The sequence below is a fragment of the Vidua macroura genome, chromosome 14 (assembly GCF_024509145.1).
Source record: "Vidua macroura isolate BioBank_ID:100142 chromosome 14, ASM2450914v1, whole genome shotgun sequence".
In the NCBI taxonomy this organism is placed as follows: Eukaryota; Metazoa; Chordata; class Aves; order Passeriformes; family Viduidae; genus Vidua; species Vidua macroura.
In genome coordinates this window covers 17716876-17734295 of record NC_071584.1, presented here as the reverse complement: position 1 = coordinate 17734295, position 17420 = coordinate 17716876, and the positions used below count along the sequence as shown (strand labels likewise).

The following is a 17420-nucleotide window of genomic DNA, read 5'->3' as shown; positions in this document are numbered from 1 at the left end:
AGACCCCTCTGAGCGTGCAGGGAGGCGTCTGCAGAGGCACAGCCCCTCTTACCCAGGCCGTGCCTGTGTGTTGACATCGGGGGCATCACGGTCCAGGCCTTGGTGACAGGGTTGAAGCACTCGACAATGTTGGAGGTTTTGAGCCCATCCCTGCCCCCCACGATGTAGAGCTTGTTGTCGATCACTGCGACCCCAAACTGCAGCCGCCGGCCGTTCATGGTCCCAATCTGGATCCAGCTGTTGGTCCTGAGGTCGTACTTCTCAATTGTGGTGGTGCCTGTGAAAAACAGAGACAGCCGTGGAGGGAGAAGTGCCCAGCAGTCAGCAGACAGCTCAAAGCATGAGTAAATTATAAAATATTGAAATTTTGTGCGTGAGGTGCTGCTGTGAACTTCAGTTCTCATGTGAGAACTAATGAGACAGCTGCATTAATTGGATACACGGTCGGCAAGTCTATGAGAATATCCTGGTGGCAAGAAATGGAGAATTAAATTGTGGCACTTTTTGTAGCACTGCAAATCTGGGAGGTGAGTTAAATCTCTTGCTTAAATACCATGACAGTAGGGGGTTTGTGGGTTTGTTTTGGGGTTTCTTTATATTCCTTATGAATACAGTGCCTCACAACAATCCACTCTTTAACCATGTTTGGGCCTTAAAGCATTAGTGATATTAAAACCAGACTCCGTGTATCTGTCTGAGGAACTGGACAAGCACCTTCAGCCATCCTGTGGCTATTCTCCCTTTTGGGATGCAGTCAGGCAGGAGGCAGGGCTGTGTGTGAGTGCACACCTGGTTCCCACAGGTATGTCCCCTGAGGCTCACCTGTGCAGCAGCCCTGCAGCAGCCGCGTGGCTGCTGTAACACACCAGCCACATTTTCCATTTCTTTCAGGTCGCTGGACCTGCAGTAACATTTTACTGAAACCCTTCCTAAGGCAGGAGCTCTCTGCCATTCAGACTGACACTTCTCCACGCGCCGGCTCCCACCATCACTCAGGAGCCATAATTGCTCCTCTGAGAGCTGCTGAGCACAGCGAGGCCACGGCTCAGTAAGATCTGAGGCAGAATTGCCACTGCACCTTGGAGCTCAAATTCAGCTCAGTCAAAGGCAACCAGATGAGGAAAACACAGCTGATTTCTTGTTCCTTGACTGGGATTTGAGACCAGACAAGTGGCGTTTTGGAGATAACAACAGGCAGTTTGTGGCTAAGAAATTATTTTTACAACAGGAAAACAACCATGCAATAAAGCAGAAAAGAAAGGTAGGATTTGGTTTAGAGATCTGTTATAGATCACCTGATGCACTCCAGAAATTCAGTGAAATAAGAGTTTATCTCATTCTGTCTTTTCTCTTATCTATATGTTTTTCCACAGGCATAAGTTGGGAAAGAAACTACCAGCCCCATCTGCAATAAAAGACAGAAATTCTGCTTTCCCCCTTTATTCAGAGCAGCTGGGTTTCTTTGCCTGCTCTTTCCATCTTGTTATTCTGTTTGCTGCTCTTTGCTTTGATTCTTTCTCATTTATTCTATGCTAATACGTGAGTGCCCCAAAGTTCTCCACTTCAAAGGAAATCTCTCACACTGACTAAAACATGGGGAAAATGCAGTCAGGTTCAAGTGTGTTCAGCCATACCCTGTGGGCTGTAATTTTTACAGAGGCTCGAAGATTTGAAAGTCACAAAACCTAACGTGGTGTAGGCACATTCCCATTTTTCAAAATTCCGGCCCAAAAGTACCTCTTTGATCTTCTTTTGATCATTGGAATTTGAGACTTGTCTTCGTATTCCACCTGAGATAAGCACGAAGGCAAAGCTGGCGTTGCCTGGTGTCTGCCTTTATCGCAGGCAGAGTGTTATTGCCAGGGGTGGGAGATATTCCCTTCTCAGAGCTGTTCCTCCAGTGCATCCTGGTCTCTTTCTGCTGTTCCTTTATCTCCCAGACTCCAAATCTGAGTCAGAGCTGTGGAGGACAGCAGGAGGAGCAGAAGTGCTGTTCTTCTTGCCCATCAAAAGGCAAAAGTTCAAACAATTGGCTTCACTCCAAGGTAAGAAGTAAGAGAGGCACCAAGAGGAAGTGCAGATGTTGACTGAAATAGCCCTTTCTTTGCATAACCTTTGCTAGGAAAAAAATGATTGGAAAATTGTGTTCTTATTTTAGGGGAAGATACTTTAAAGACTACCTGATTGTCTGATATAATTCATAAATACTCAGTATCACTGATGAATCTGCTTAATTGCAACAGATTAACTCCAATTTGCTAAATTGTCCTAGGAATGAGTGTTTTCATGTTGTGCTGGCGATGAATGTGTATTCTGCACTTGATTTGATTGCACAGAGATAGGGAGGTAGCTCTGCAAGGCCTCTCATGTGAGGAAAAATCAGTCGTCAGCAGCTTTTTGTAAACCATGAAATGGATTATCTTCTTTGTGATTCTATTAAAAGTGAACTCACACAGCTAAAAGTAATTCTGTGCTGCAAGTTGCTAGACTTTAAACTAATTAGAGTTCTCTGGCTCCAAGCTGTGGGTTTGAAGTTAAGGTTCCTGGAGAAAATGATTTAATATTCTGCCTCCTAAATAGAATAGTGCAATGTTTAAAGCTGTAACCTGATTGCAGCTGTGAAAATCAAATAATAGAAACTGGAATATATTTATAATAATTAACTTTCGACTACAAACCTGGAAAAAAAAAAAACCTGTGTTTGAAGTCCTGAAAAAAAGCTGCATTCATGAAAAATACAAATCTTTCCACCTGAAATGTTCTAATAAGGATTTATAAGCATTAGGTAAGAGTTCTCTATAGTTCAGTGATGCTTTTGGTCTTATTTTTCTTCTTCTTTGAAATCAAAGCTTTCTTGATTTGTCATAATATAGACCACAAGGTTTAATATTAAACAAATCTTGAAACATTTTAAATATTTACTTTCCCTTCTGATTGGTAATTTCAACTATTTTTTGCAAAAATTCATACTAAGTTTAATCTTAAAAGTCACCATATGACTCAAACTTCTTTAGTCTGCACCTAAATATAACTGAATTGTTTACAAATATGATTCTTGCAAGAAGAAAGCACTTCTGACAGGATTCTGTTCTGTGATTTGCTTTTTCTTCTTCTTTACCCCTAAATTGACGTTTTCCTATGGGAAATATTTAACTAAATGTCATCTATTCCCTAGGTGTCTGCAATACAATTAATTAATCCCATCAAATTAACTTGTGGGCTTACCTTTAGTGGCATCCATGCCTCCCACAGCATAAAGGGCACCCACTGTGGATTTTCTGGGCTTGGTTCGAGGGCTCTGCATCATGGAGCGTCTCTCTGGCAGCAGGTGGTACTTCATGGCCTCCATGAGGAGTTTCTGACACTCAAGGTCGTCTGCAAACATTGGGCTGTTTTCTAGATCAGCCAGTAGCTAAGAAATGGGGAAAAAAAAATCATCTTGATATACAGCTAAATCATTAAAATTGCATGTACTTGAATAATTAAAGTATTTGTAGCTACAAATACTCATTTTGAGCTCACCACTCACTTGTGCTTTACTGGGAATTCTGCTTTGATGCAAGCAAAACTAGATAAAGGTGGAGGAGGAAAGTCTATGAGTGTGATGGCTTTGATTATTTTTTCCTACCTCTTTCTTTTAACTTTTGAAAAAGGTTCAAATCAGAAATTTGTAGTGCTGCATCCTCTACACAAAACTCATTATGTGAGTAAATAAATCTACCACAGAGTACTGGACATCTCTTTGAATATTAGAAGATACTAAATGTATTTAAAATTAAGTGTGTATGGTACTTTTATATGTTATTTAAGGTAGAATATTTGCAGCATCAGTCATGCAGACTCATAAAGTGTCCTGACTGACACTCTCAATATTCTATATGCAGTTTTGAGGAAATATAAAGATTCCTCTATGACACAGACACAGCAGTGTCACCTTTCTGTAAAACAGACTGTCCAGCTCTGGAACTTGATGGATGACTTGTCTCTTTCAGAATTAAGGGACAAGTAATGTCAGTGCTCAGAATTGTCAGCAATAATTTAGGCCCTTTTATATTTGTCTACTTTGTATGCTAATAAAGAAAGAAGCATTGTGGCTTATCTGTCCTGCAGTTTGATAAATCTAAAGAAATATCTTTTCATGTTGTCTAAATTGCTGTTCTGTTAGAGGAGAATTATTGCAACCCAACAAAGGATCACTTGGCTTTTGGAATAGACTGGCATTTTTTAGAGGTAATTCTGAGCCTGGTAATTACACTGGCACTGGGGGATTTATTTCCATCTGTGTTTAAAAACAATGAAGATATATATACCATATCATCAAAAAAATTTTAAAGGGTGAAAAAAACCCAATAACCTCCAACCCCAGCCAGAACCTTTCCACAAAGCTCTCCTCTCTGCCTACAGGATGCTAAAGACAGGCATTTCAGCTGGCAGAATTCCCTGTTAACCCTTCACATTCCTACCTGGGGTGGCAGCAGGGGCAGTCTGATGTAGGAGAGGAGCATGCCCAGGTCCCGCTGTCGGTTTTGCAGGTCGTGCCTCACCCACATCATCAGGGCCTGGAAAATTGCCTCTTCATCCGGCACGTTGATGTCATCGCTAGACAAGAGCTTGGCAATTTCGTTAGCTGGGAGCAAAAGAAATTCCTGGTTTTTTATTACTTCTATGAAGTGTTCCTAAAAATAAAAGAAGATTTCAATGCACAGGTAGAAATAGCTTTTTCTTAGATAATGTAGGCTTTGTGAATGTTTCATTCCTGTTCTGTTCCACAATACAGGGAAATGCTGTGGATGTTCTAAAGACCACTGAGTGTCCTTCTACCATTTAAGGGAGATTTTGGTTGCTTTTTGCTGCCCTACTCTTGCAGAACTGAGGAATAATGCTCATCCTCACACCACCATGCTGCAGATGTCTTTGTCCTGGCTTAGGGATTTGCCACTGGCACTTTTGTTCATCAGAGTGGTCTTAGCTCTGTGGCTTGTTAGAAATACTATTTGAAGATAAAATGTGCATTTTAGAAATGCCAAGTGGGCACTCAAATAAAATGTGTCCCTTCTGTTGCAGATTCAGAGGTTTTGAGCCAAATAAACCAAAACCTTCCAATCCTTTGCAACGAGCTGTGCCAGCTGTTGGCTGTGTGACTGTGCTCTTAGGGCAAGAAAATCCAGCAAAGGAAATTCAGCTCACTTTTCCAACAGCACTGTTTGGGCAATGCAAAGTTGGATAAATCCCAACGAATGGTTCTCAGCCTTTTAGCTACTGCTGTGATAAAACTCCCCAACTCTAGAAGTGACCACATGTGTTAAATATCTAGGGTCTTTCATAGAATTATTTTTCATTTAAAAAAAAATATTGTACAATTGAGTTACAACAATATCAGAGTTGATATCAATATATAGGATATAAATATATATATTATATCTTTCCCTATCAAATTCCAAAGGAAAAAAAGGAATTTGATGAAGAGAGAGAGGGGGTTATGTTACTTGCATGTAGGAATTCATGACTGCATTTGAAATAGAATTTCTATTTCTGTACCTAGAATTAATATATCTTCTTTAGGAACCAGGTTGAAATAGGGCAGTTGAAGAAATTTTAGTAACTGATGTTTTATTGTTTGTTTTCAGCAGTTTCTTCACTTTCTGTAACTCTGTAACTTTTCAAGTGTAGCCAGGATGCAAATACAGAAGTATCAGTGATTAAAGGAGATGTCAACTTTGGTCTGTTATGCATATCCTGCTTTAATATTTGTGACATTCAGAGAACAGGGACAGGAAGGCCAGTCCACTTCTAGTTACAAATATAGCCCAAGTTGTTTATCAGAACGAGCTCTATCTGCACAAAAAGATACCAGGCAGGAAATTGTTAATACTCTGCCTCAGTGGCCAAAATACTGCAGGGGAAGGTCCCCATTGTGTCTGGTTTTATTGAATGGATCTGGTGTTTACAGAAGAAAAGGCAATGGGCTCTATATTTACAGGACAACTTTCTAGCCTTTCCCCTAAGTTCCACATTTTCACCAACATGAAACAAACCTGAATGTTTTACTTATCCCCCTCCACAATGTTTATGTGTTTATGGATTGTTATGCTCTCCTGTTCTCCAAAGGCTTTTTGTAATATCACTACAAGGGTTTGAGACAGATTTTTATTTCAGAGGTGCAGGTTTCCTCTTCTCTTTCTAAGCTGTCAGTAGCAAACGTGGTGGGTGGGTTTATGGCCCAGGTCCTGCTTCATGGCAGCATTTTCAGTCTGTTCCATGCAAGAACAGGAGGTGGTAGAAGTTGTTTTCAAGGAAAATAATATAAAACTTATGCCTAGTGCTGCTGAATGTCACAGAGTCATCATGATCCTTTACTTTAGGAAGTTCTTAATGACTCAACTCTCAAGTCTGTGACACAGGGTTTCAAAAAATAGTAAAGTTTTAACTCCTGGGAAAGCCTGGAGGATTCAAAAGTTTAAAAAACTATAAACAAAAATTATTATCATAATCTCTTCGTTGTTTATTGTCTCATCATCTCTTACTGTCATAAAATCATAAATCCAACCCTATGATTTTATTTCGGTTTTGCAGAAATCTGAACCATCATTTTAAATGCCTGAAGCTGCCCCCCACGTTCTCGCACTGGTGGGAGGAAAGCAACAGTAGAGGGGGATTTCCTGATTTTGGATGAGTATAAAAAGGTTTGGAGCAGCAAGGACAACACTATTTTACACAGGCTGAGCAAACCTCTATCTTAAATGCCCCATTTCAAACTTTGAAATGCAAAGGGGGTGTAATTGCTGCTAAACAAAGCTTTCATTGCTGTGACAGGGAGGAGCACAAGCAGTGCCCTCGATCTGCTCAGGCCACCCTCACCTCCTTCAGCAGGAGGACAGGCACAATCCCCTGCTGGAGTGCTCTCAGCATTATGAAGCCTCTAAACTGCTTCTGACATCTCCCCTAGTATTTCAAGCAGAAAGCTGCCATGGCTCTCCTAACAAGCAGCTCTTTTTATATCTATTTAGCTGTAGCAGTTGCCATTCTTTTTGTGTGTTTTAAGCTGTGATAGCACATCTTGTTGCCCTGAATATTTATCCCTCCATTTGGTTTCATAGCAAGTTATCTCGCTTCTGTTTCCCATGCTCTGAATATTCATTTCTTGCTTTGAGCCAGAGGAGGATTATGCTCCAGTCAGGGACGTGCTTCTTTTTAGCATTCCAAATCTTTCCAATACATTCTTATTTTGACTCTTTTTATGCGTGTCTCACCTTAAAATCAGCTTTAGAGTTTTCTTTGTGTGGAATCAAAGGCATGAGGATGGCCCATTGCTGTCTGTCCCTAGACATGAGCCGTGCTAAGGCCCTGTTACATTTTTTTGGCAGGAGTAGGTACCACTCGTGCTGCAAATTTAAGTTCACTGAGGCTGCCTTCCTACAGGGCAAAACTCTGAAATGGGGAACAGCAGGAGTGAGTATTTCTGTATGTAATTGTGACTGCCAAGCTGTCAGCTGTTCACCTTACCATGGTGTACGTGTGGGCCACCTTCAGGAGCTCGGTGCAGCCCTGGGCATCCCCGAAGGAGCGGATCCCCAGGCAGTTGGAAGGGTGGAGCTGCTTCATGAGGAAGTTGCAGCACACCTCAATGACCTGGGAGAGCTGCAGAAGGCATGCAGCAGCCAGCAAGCTCTCTATGGTGTCTTCCTTTAACTCGAGGATACCTGGGCAGTTTTCATTTAGGCCAAAAAAAAAAAAAAAAAAGTAAGTTTAAAGTAATTTCCCTTGTGTTTTCATTATTTAAAACCTCGTTGCTCTTTGGCTTTTCTCTGCGATGTCCCGTGGTTCACAAATTCATTTTCTTTTCTTGCTGAAGGATTCTTTAAACAGATATTTTAATTTACAGGATTTGGTGGGTTTTGAATACAATGACTGGGACATTTTTATTGGAACTTTAACAGCTTTAGATACGACCTGGATTGTTTAAAAAAAAGAAAAAGAAAATTGTGTTTAGGGAAAAACTTTTCCCAAAACAAGGCTCTGAGTGACCTGGTCTTGTGGAAGGTGTCAGGGTTGGAGATGGGCATTTTTTAAACTCCCTTCCAACCCAGAGTATGAAAATTAATATATTAATGAACAAAAATATATAAAAATTTCTATAAACAGAGCTTTAGTATGAAAATTAATATATTAATGAACAAAAATATATATAAATTTCTATAAACAGAACTTTAGTATGAAAATTAATATATTCATGAATAAATATATATATAAATTTCTATAAACAGAACTTTAGTATGAAAATGCATATATTCATGAATAAATATATCTATAAATTTCTATAAACAGAACTTTAGTATGAAAATTAATATATTCATGAATAAATATATCTATAAATTGCTATAAACATAATTTTGGTATGAAAATGCATATATTAATGAATAAATATATATATAAATTTCTATAAACAGAACTTCAGTGTGAAAATGCATATCTTAAAGAACAAAAATATATATCAATTTCTACAAGCACTCTGGGGCAGGGTTACCTGTGTAGGCGTAGCGCACCAGAGCCTTCAGCGCCTCGGGATCCACTCCCTCCATCTTGATCTCCTCCTGCTTTGCTTCCCGCACGTCGTTGGTGAACATGGCAGCAAAGTAATCAGAGACTGCACTGAGGACCAGCCTGCGGGAGAGGCAGTGTTAGCAGACATGCCTCAAGGTTTTTGCTTTTATATTTTTTAGATTCTGTACTGCCTTAGTGTCTGGGCTTCATATTATGGGGTGGTGAGCTCTCTTCACAGAGTAAGGAGAGAAAACAATTCCTTCTCCAGCTGGGGGCCAAGGACAAATGATCCAAATCTCAGGCCCAAGAGCACAAACAGCGTGGGCTGGAGAGAGAAAAACAAGCAGGATGGGAGTGCCTGGGCTAAAGCTGGAATGGGACAATGAACTGCAAGGTGCAAATGGAGCAGAGCTGATCCCAGTGAGAGCCCCCGGGAGCGCTCGTGCATTTTGGGACCATTTTGGTTCCTCTTGGGTGCAGCCCTGGCTGGGCTCTGGTGCTGCCCAAGGTGGATCCATTGAGGCCTCCTAATAAATCCTTACTTTATTCTTTAGCTTTGTCCAGCCTCTGTTCTAGGGCAGCCTTCACAAGGTATCAGCAGGACAGCAAATTACCTCATCATCTCAGTACCAGGCAGAAAATCCAGCATTATTATGTTATTAATTGTGTGTACAACAGAAACAATTAGCATAGGAGTCAAGTCTTGCAGCAGTGAGCGGTGAAGTTAAAAGAGTAATTAGTAATCTAATTTTCTCCCAGAGTGCTTATCTGGGCAGATTTTCTCTGCTGATCTTGCTGTAGTTTGACAGCAGCAAGAAGAGAGGGTGGACATTGCCAGCGGTTTGCATTTGAATTTCATTGTGTTTAAAATAATAGACATATAAGAAAGGTTGATCACGTGATTAGCTGGAGTCCTAATTAGAGTAGCTCTCCATTCATAACTAATCAGGCTATTCGTAAATCGAGGCAGCTTTTTGGGAATTTCAGGCAGAAAGGATCCTGGGAGCAGTACCTGTGGGCTGGGATCTTTTGGTCGCCGGCGATCAGGAGCACGTCGCAGAGCTGCTTCTGCTGCAGGTAATTCTCCATCTTGCGGAAGGTTTGCTCCGCGTGGTTCGTGGACTGGAAATACTCGTCAGAGCCATTGGTGCTCATCACAAGAGAGCTGCTGGTGGTGGACAGCCTGCCAGGGACAGAGGCAGTGATGATCACAGCGCTAGAAATGCGTTATAAACGCCGAAGATGTTGATTTTTATTCAAAAGGCAGCACAGAAATTTTTGAGATTATAAAAGTCTCACAATCCTGGTCTTACCAGGCCTTCTTCCAGCTTTTTCTCTTTGGTATCTGGAAGTTTTCATTCAGCAACCAGCACATAAACTGTGCTTTACTGCAGTTATGTGTAGTAGGGGTGCTACTGATTTCTCTGCTTCCATCAGTTTTGAGTGGATTGCACAGCACTGACAAGATAAATGCAGCCTCCTGAGCACTCACAAACAGAATCCTTAAAAAACCCTATTTTCCTGTGATACTGATAGCTGAAATACCTCTTGGTATGAAATGTTGGATGTTACACCTTTAGGTCTTATTTCTGATCTCTTCTTACTTTGTCAATTAAATTACTTGATCCAACAGTAATGAATCTGAGGACAATTTAATGAGCACCATATAATTCTAGAGAAATTTCCAAATTAACAGCTCATGGAACCTGTACATGGCCTTTAGAATCTGAATGCAAATAATGGAGACAAAATAATGTCTCTGCCTTTCCTGGAAATGTACAATATAAATATATTCCTCCCACTCCAGAATTCTGCTAGCTTTCCCACTTATTTCCCATAATGTTTTTTCAAAACATCACTCCTTACAGCCTTTAGAAATGGATTTTGATGTAGATTGAAACACCTTCCTGACACTTAGAAAAATATTTCTTTTTCTCTTCATCGGTTTTTAGTAAATAATAATGCATTTGTTGATATAAATGTATATCACATAGCTTGAAAATGCCGCAATATTTAACACTACTTTAGCTAAAGATTATTTAGAAAAACATTTTCTCAGTTTAATATCATATTTTTTTAGAATGTATAGCACCTGGTTTTTAAATTTCCAAGCCCAACTGGGAAATAATGACAGCTTGTTGACTAAATTTCCTGGTTGTCTTTGATATTGTTAATGCAAATTCGTAAATGATTAGGAGAGATAAGGTCTCTTCACAAAATTAGCATAGTAAATTTAGCAGAATATTGGATTATATCCACAATTTAACATCTAGTTCAGAAAACAGAGAAATAAAAAAGGGTAAGTTGGGTTGAATTGGTAGATCAGAAAATAGAGATGTTAGATCATTCATTTTCAAAGATCATACCTCATTATATAGCTCATAGAAGTCAAGGGAAATAATTAGAAATCAAATTATAATGTAATATTGAATTGAGATACAACAGTTTTCCATCCCCTCTGCAGAACGTTTCTGTCTTTATTACAATTTCAAATCCATCTTAGCTTGGCTTTAGTTTTAAAGAAAAATGGGAAAACCAAGTTCACCTCTAAAGTGTTTCATTTGTCATTTTTGACTTACAAAAATGAATTTGTCTCAGTGTGTTTAATGACTCCACTTTCTTATTTGTTTTCTTTCAATGCTTCATAGACGGTGACAAAGCTGCAAAATTGGATTATATGCTCATTAGTTTTGTATCAGCGACTGGGTGCCAAATTCATACTCTGGAATATTTTGTTATTTACCTCTTAAGCATCTTTTAATGTTTTTCAGAAAATTCTTTTTTGAAAAATATTAATTTTTTCAGATTCAGTATATCCAAGATACAACACTCTAAATGTTGTACCTCAGTACATTGCACTTAGCCTTGATGTTTGCAGAAAAAATCTCAAATAATACTCAGCCATCCCAATTGTAATGTTGTGGGGAATAAATAATTCCCCATAGCATGTATTTATTTGTGGTTAGAGAATCATTTCCAAGAGAGTGAAAGTCCAATTATTTCATTTAGTCCTGGGTACTTTTTAGTGGAGTCACATTTAACTACACCATAAATACCACTAATATAATTAATTATTTCAAAGGCAAAGGTCTTCAGAGACTGAAAAACACTAGAAGCAAAAGCAATTTCTCCATTAAAATTAATAATATAATTTCTGTTTTATCTTCAGCAGCTGATTCAAAATGGTAGATATATCATGGAGGGGAAAAATTGAATTCAAAGATAAATATTTCTATATTTTCCTTATGGTATGACTGTCAGACTCAAATATTGACCTTCAGAGTGTAGAACTGGGTAGTGATGAACTAAAGTCAGGGATCAAAATATCCTGAAGGAAGGAGTCAGGAAAAGCCCCCTGGAGTCTGACATGGAATTCTGGCAGAGGATGCTGAGGGTGTGGCACAGATAAAGATTTGTTCCTATAAAATGTGCACAAGTTTGGACAAACAAAAGCTGAGTATTCAGGAATGAAAGTTTCCACAAGTGCATTAGTCAGGGAGCAAAAATATCAATGATTTGGTCTGAAGAATCAGGAACCCAAATTGTTTCATGTTATCTTTGTGCTGCTGTTCACTGGGATGAGGAGCTGTAATTAGCATTCTTAATAATGGCTTAAAATGTGCATTAGCCTGGAGAGATAAATCTATATTTCGATTATTCCAAAGTCACTGAGTTGTATGAATTTCATTTAGGTAGAGAACCAAGTGAAATCGTTCCAGAGTTTTCCTGTAAGGATTTGTGAAGGATAATCAAAATATGGTCCCATATTTTAAAAGAAACATGGAATTTTGAAACAGACAATATAAACTGAAAACTTGAAGAAATAATCAAAAAGTATTAAGTGTCTGGATGATAAGAAGGACATAAATACCAGCCAGCGTGGCTGGTCAGAATGAATCATGTCAGAAAATTGTATTTTATTCTTTTTTTCCGAGATACCAAAGCTTACTGGGAGAAAAACATGAATTGTCAGAAGTCATCTCGCCTTCTGGGTGACTTCTGACACTATTTCACATGGCATTTTCAAAATCGAGCTGGGATGGCAGGTTTTAAGTGAAATAAATACAAGAGATATGAATAACTTGTTTAGCCACGCTTGAAATCTGTCAGGGATTCAATTGCAAAGGCAGATGAGGTGCTGAGAGAATTCCAGGCTGCTCCATGTTTTTATTACAGAAAATCATGTGGTAGGGAGAGGGTTTAATTGTTATTAATATTTAATTATTATTATTATGGGTATATCATAGCAAGACAAAAGTTTTTTGGGAACTGAATTTAATTTCAGAGAGGCATCTTTGCCCTTTTCCCATTAAACTTTGGGGAAATTTTTACTTTTCAAAGAACTGCTTACACCTCTGTTCAAATAAATACCTGAATGAAACACAGGAGGGGAAATGACAGGTAACAGCAAGATTTTTCTGGATCCTAAGAAAGCCAGGACTCAAAAATGGTGTGTGCAGGTAAAATTTCATATTTTCTGTAATCAGAATTGATGGCATAAGTTTTGTGATTTATTCCAGGCCGACAATTCTTTAAATTTCTGAATTATGTTGAATTTATTTTCTGTCATTATGGAGAACTCTTCACACTAATCAGCAGAGCACTCTTCATTAATCAGTATATAAAGGATAAACCCAGATTTCCTCATTATTTAATTAGAATGTGATAACACATAAATGCCATTTATTTGCCATGTCCTTTTTAAAATTCAGTGTTTTATTAAACCTCATTCAGTGTGTCTGTGGCCAAAACTAGGAGGAAAACCTGATGATAAGGAAGCTTAGAAGCATAATATTGCATGAAAACAAGGTGATTTACTGGAGTATTTTGATTTTCTTGGTGCAGATGAGGCTATTATTTACATTTTTATGGTGACCACTTCCCGGGGGTTTGTTGACTGTACCTATTTAAGATGCTGTGACATTTGAGAAATTCAGTTTAATCAAGTTCAGTTATTGGTGTCATTTAGGGATTTGGATGTGGGGTGTCCTTCCCTGTGCTCTGTAAAGCCCAGCAGTCACCGGGCCTGGGGTTCAGGGGGCTCCAGCTCCGTGGGGCTCTGGACATGCTGGAGCTGTGCCAAGGCAAAACTGCAGCTCCACCAGCTCCATTTGTGCAGCAATATTTCCAGTGCAGCTCATCATTTTTCTTTTCTCTTTTTTTTTTTTTTTTTTATTTTTGCTTTTTTAAGAGAAGTGCAGCTCAGCCCCTTTCCCCAGGCAGCTCAGCCCTGTGAGCTCTGCCCCTCTGGCTGCTGAGAAAAACTCTTTTCTTACAAAAATCACAGCATCTGTCACAGCTAAACCCCAGCAGCTGGCTGGGAAATAAAAATATTTCAGTTAGGAAAGACGAGAGAGAAAGTTAGAAGCCATTTCTGAACACAGATAAAATAATGATAAAGTTGTATTAATTGTATTAATTGATGCTGATAAAATCGTAGCACATCAGTAACTGCCTCAGCCTCTGCCTCGAAATTTCTGCTGCAGTCACATTCTTCATTTTTTATTCTTTATGGTGGAGTTTTTAGGGTATGGATGAAAAGATTTGTCCTAAAAGAGTATGGGAAATTATTGATGATTGCTGAGGTTGTAACATTGACAAGAGGTTGTAATAATGATAGGAAATGATGCAGCAAATGAAGAAAGAAGTAATTAAAATTTATAATTTATTTCAGTTAACAGAGAAACTCCTGACTTCCCAACTAAACTGAAAGCTCTGACAATTCCTTTGGAACCTAGAGCTCTTGAAACTGCCTGTTTTTAGCAATTTTTTATTGCCAAGGCTAGCATAAACCTGCCACTTCTCTCAGCTGGTGTTAGTTAAAATAACTTTTCCCATTTGGGATTACAAGTGTAAATGTGCATACCATTAACTGCAAACCACTTTGGCTAGTTTGAGTTCTGTTCTTCCCCCAGACATGACAATGTACAGACAGATGTCATCATGATTCATAGCAGGATGAATTTGGGTTAGGATATTTTGGATGCTCCTAAGAAATAGAAATCATGGATTTGTTGGGGTAATTCCACTGGGAGATGGAAGCTGCACCCAAACTGCAGAGCCCCTGAGCCCTTTGTGCTGTCTCTCAGCTGTGGCCACACCGTGCTTTTGAGGTACAAAGATGAGTCAATCCAAACACTCTCCTCAGGAAGCTTTCCCTTTGGAAATTGTATATTTATTGTTTTTAACAGAGGAATTGCAAAATTATTTTCCAGTCTCTGCAGATGAGTGTGTGCTCTCTCTTGATTGTTGATCTTTTTCTGCTTTTTCTACTTTTGAAAGATCTTGTGTCTACAGAAGGGTTTTACGCTCACTGTTTGTTTTATGCAGATAATTAAGAAATCGACACATAGAAAGGAGTTTCTAATGGTTCTCTTCCTGGTACAGAACTAATCTGAACACAAAACTTTGCTATAAACATTCTAATGCATGGCTTAAAACCACTTATTTCTGTGGCATAGAAATTGGAGCTGTAGCAATATCCAACCAGCCTGGAGAGAACACTGCCTGCACAGCCTGAGTGTTTTATTTAATAGAAATGTGTCAATATTCAGGGATGATGTGAGTGTCTCAGACAAATAATTTCAATTAATGCCAGTTTAAATCACCATTCAAGAACACTATCCTCCAGGAGAATTAACACTGTATTCGTTGCCATTATATAATAAAGAATAACTGAGTGAAACCTTTCAGGTAAAAGGAGTATTTTATATATTGCCATCTTAAAATTATCCTTTGTTCTGATAATGCCCAGTGATCACTGCCATGCATGAATTCCAAACTCACATTTGTAGTATGTGGTTGTGTTGGAGGGAAATTAAAAGTGAAGGAGAAACTCAGGGAGGCTGAGTGCTTCCTGTTCAACTTCCTGGGAGCAAGTGATAATCTTTCTAAAGAACCAAAAATGATGTGACCAGAAGGCATGATATAGCAAGATTTCAAGCTGTCAGAATGTACAAAATGAAAACTAATGGCTTAATGCTGGATCTGAGCCTGTGGCATTTTTCTTTAGAGGACATAGAAAACAAAATACAGGCCAATGGCAAGAAGAACTGGTTTTCACTCCAAGCAAAGCTATTGCCAGATGAAACTAATTAACTCCATGTTTGTTCCTTCATTAAGGACTTTTCAGAAAGACTCTTGATGGCAGAGCATGAGGGGAAGAAGACCCTGCTTTATGCTGTCCCTTTTTGCCTATTATTGGGAAAAGTGGAGCAGAGAGGAGCAAAGGGAGATCCAAGTATAAGAAAAAATGAAATGTGAAGTGGTTGTGCCTCCAGTGAGCAGAGCTTTGGAAAGGCAGAGAGTAACAGTCTCAATAGCAATTATCCCTGCCCCTGCCAATCTGAGCCTTGCAGCTCATCAGCTATGGATCCTGCTGGGAGATTTTGTCAGGTATCTTGATTTATTAAACCTCAAACCACTACCATAATACCTTCTTACGTGCTTCTCACCTCTTTTTTGTTTTTCATCAAAGGCAAAGGGACACTCCTTGGGATTCTCATGATCATTTCATTTTTTACATTTTTCCTTTCCTGCATTTATCTGGATCCTAACTAACAAATAACCAGATTTATCACATTTTCCCATTCAAGTGAAACATGATCCCCTAGATGAAGGCACGGCTTCAAATTTCATTTTGCTATATGAGACACCCCCAGTCATGTAAAAATCTCCAGGCATGTAAAAATCTCCAGGCTTGTTCCAAAATATCTCCTGACCTGATTCAGTTGATCTGCTGGATACCTCATTCAAAGCTAAAAACTACTGCACTGGGGAGAAAAAGTGTGATTTTTAACCTATTTAGCAAGAGTGCCCTGTCATAATTACAGATTTATTACAAATGAGGGAGAGAGGATGTGTGTAAAGGTCTGGGCAGCCTCACAGGTAGAAGTTATAGATGAGAAGTAGACTGAAGTTTTCTATGCTGTTTGAAGGTTTTGTAAGCCACATAAATTTATCTGTGATCAATTCTCTCCTTCTCTTAATTGTGCAATTACACCCTGAGAGAGTCTGCCTGTGTTAAAGCCAAATATTTCTATGTGTCCTTAGGTACAGCTATGCTGATACCAAAGTACTCTCCAGCCAGTTGTTATCTTCTGAGCTTCTGTGTCAGAAAATAAAACTCAAACCTAGGTCTGGAAAGGAATTCAAATAACTTAACCTGTTGTATTCATTTCTGGCTCAATTGAGGGTATTTTCTTTCAAGTCAGTACAACCAAACCAGCACATTGTGAATGTCCTTCCATATTTACTGGAGGCAATTTTGAATATTATAAATTAGGTTGACTGTTGTGCTTTAGCTCCTGTTCTTACCTTGGGTCACTGACTTGCACTTTTTAACACCTGAGAAATATTTCAGCATTTATTATTATTGCTAATCATCATTGCTAATGTCGGAGATGAACACCCACTGAACATCTCCTTTGCTAGCTCAGAAAAGAAGGGGCTTGAGGCAGCACCTTACAGGAATTCCTTAGTGAGGAAACCTCTACTCATGAGCCCACAGCACCTCTGGAACACAGAGAGAGAATTGTCTTTACAACCTTTACAGACAGAACATTAGGGCTGCTTTAATTTGACAATATCAAGTGTATTTACCAGTGTTTCTGACAACCTGGCTTAATAAAACCTGTTCTCTCGATGCCATTAGTGACTTGGCATTTATCTGGACAGATAATAGTGATAACTTGCTCCAACAAGCCAGGGTTTGTGTCAGCCTCACTCACTGCAATTGAATAGGAATAAAAACACAAAATCTAAATAAATGTAGCACATTAAATCAAAAGAAAAACAAAGAAAGGCTAAAAGTGTATAACTGGTATGAACTGTGAAAAATATTGCTTATATTATTATTATTATGACAGGTTTTTCTCCTG

The 17420-nt window shown here is 38.9% G+C and overlaps 1 protein-coding gene across 1 annotated transcript in view; it reads right to left on the bottom strand.

Moving 5' to 3' along the window:
• The window catches only part of KLHL4 (kelch like family member 4), a 37145-nt gene that overhangs the window by 8736 nt on the left and 10989 nt on the right, over nt 1-17420 (bottom strand). The window contains exons 2-7 of the mRNA XM_053990140.1: nt 9554-9724; nt 8525-8661; nt 7504-7700; nt 4464-4676; nt 3226-3412; nt 53-277 (exon numbers count right to left, since the gene is read on the bottom strand). Coding sequence (XP_053846115.1) covers nt 53-277; nt 3226-3412; nt 4464-4676; nt 7504-7700; nt 8525-8661; nt 9554-9724 — 1130 coding nt within the window. The remainder of the gene's footprint in view (nt 1-52; nt 278-3225; nt 3413-4463; nt 4677-7503; nt 7701-8524; nt 8662-9553; nt 9725-17420) is intronic.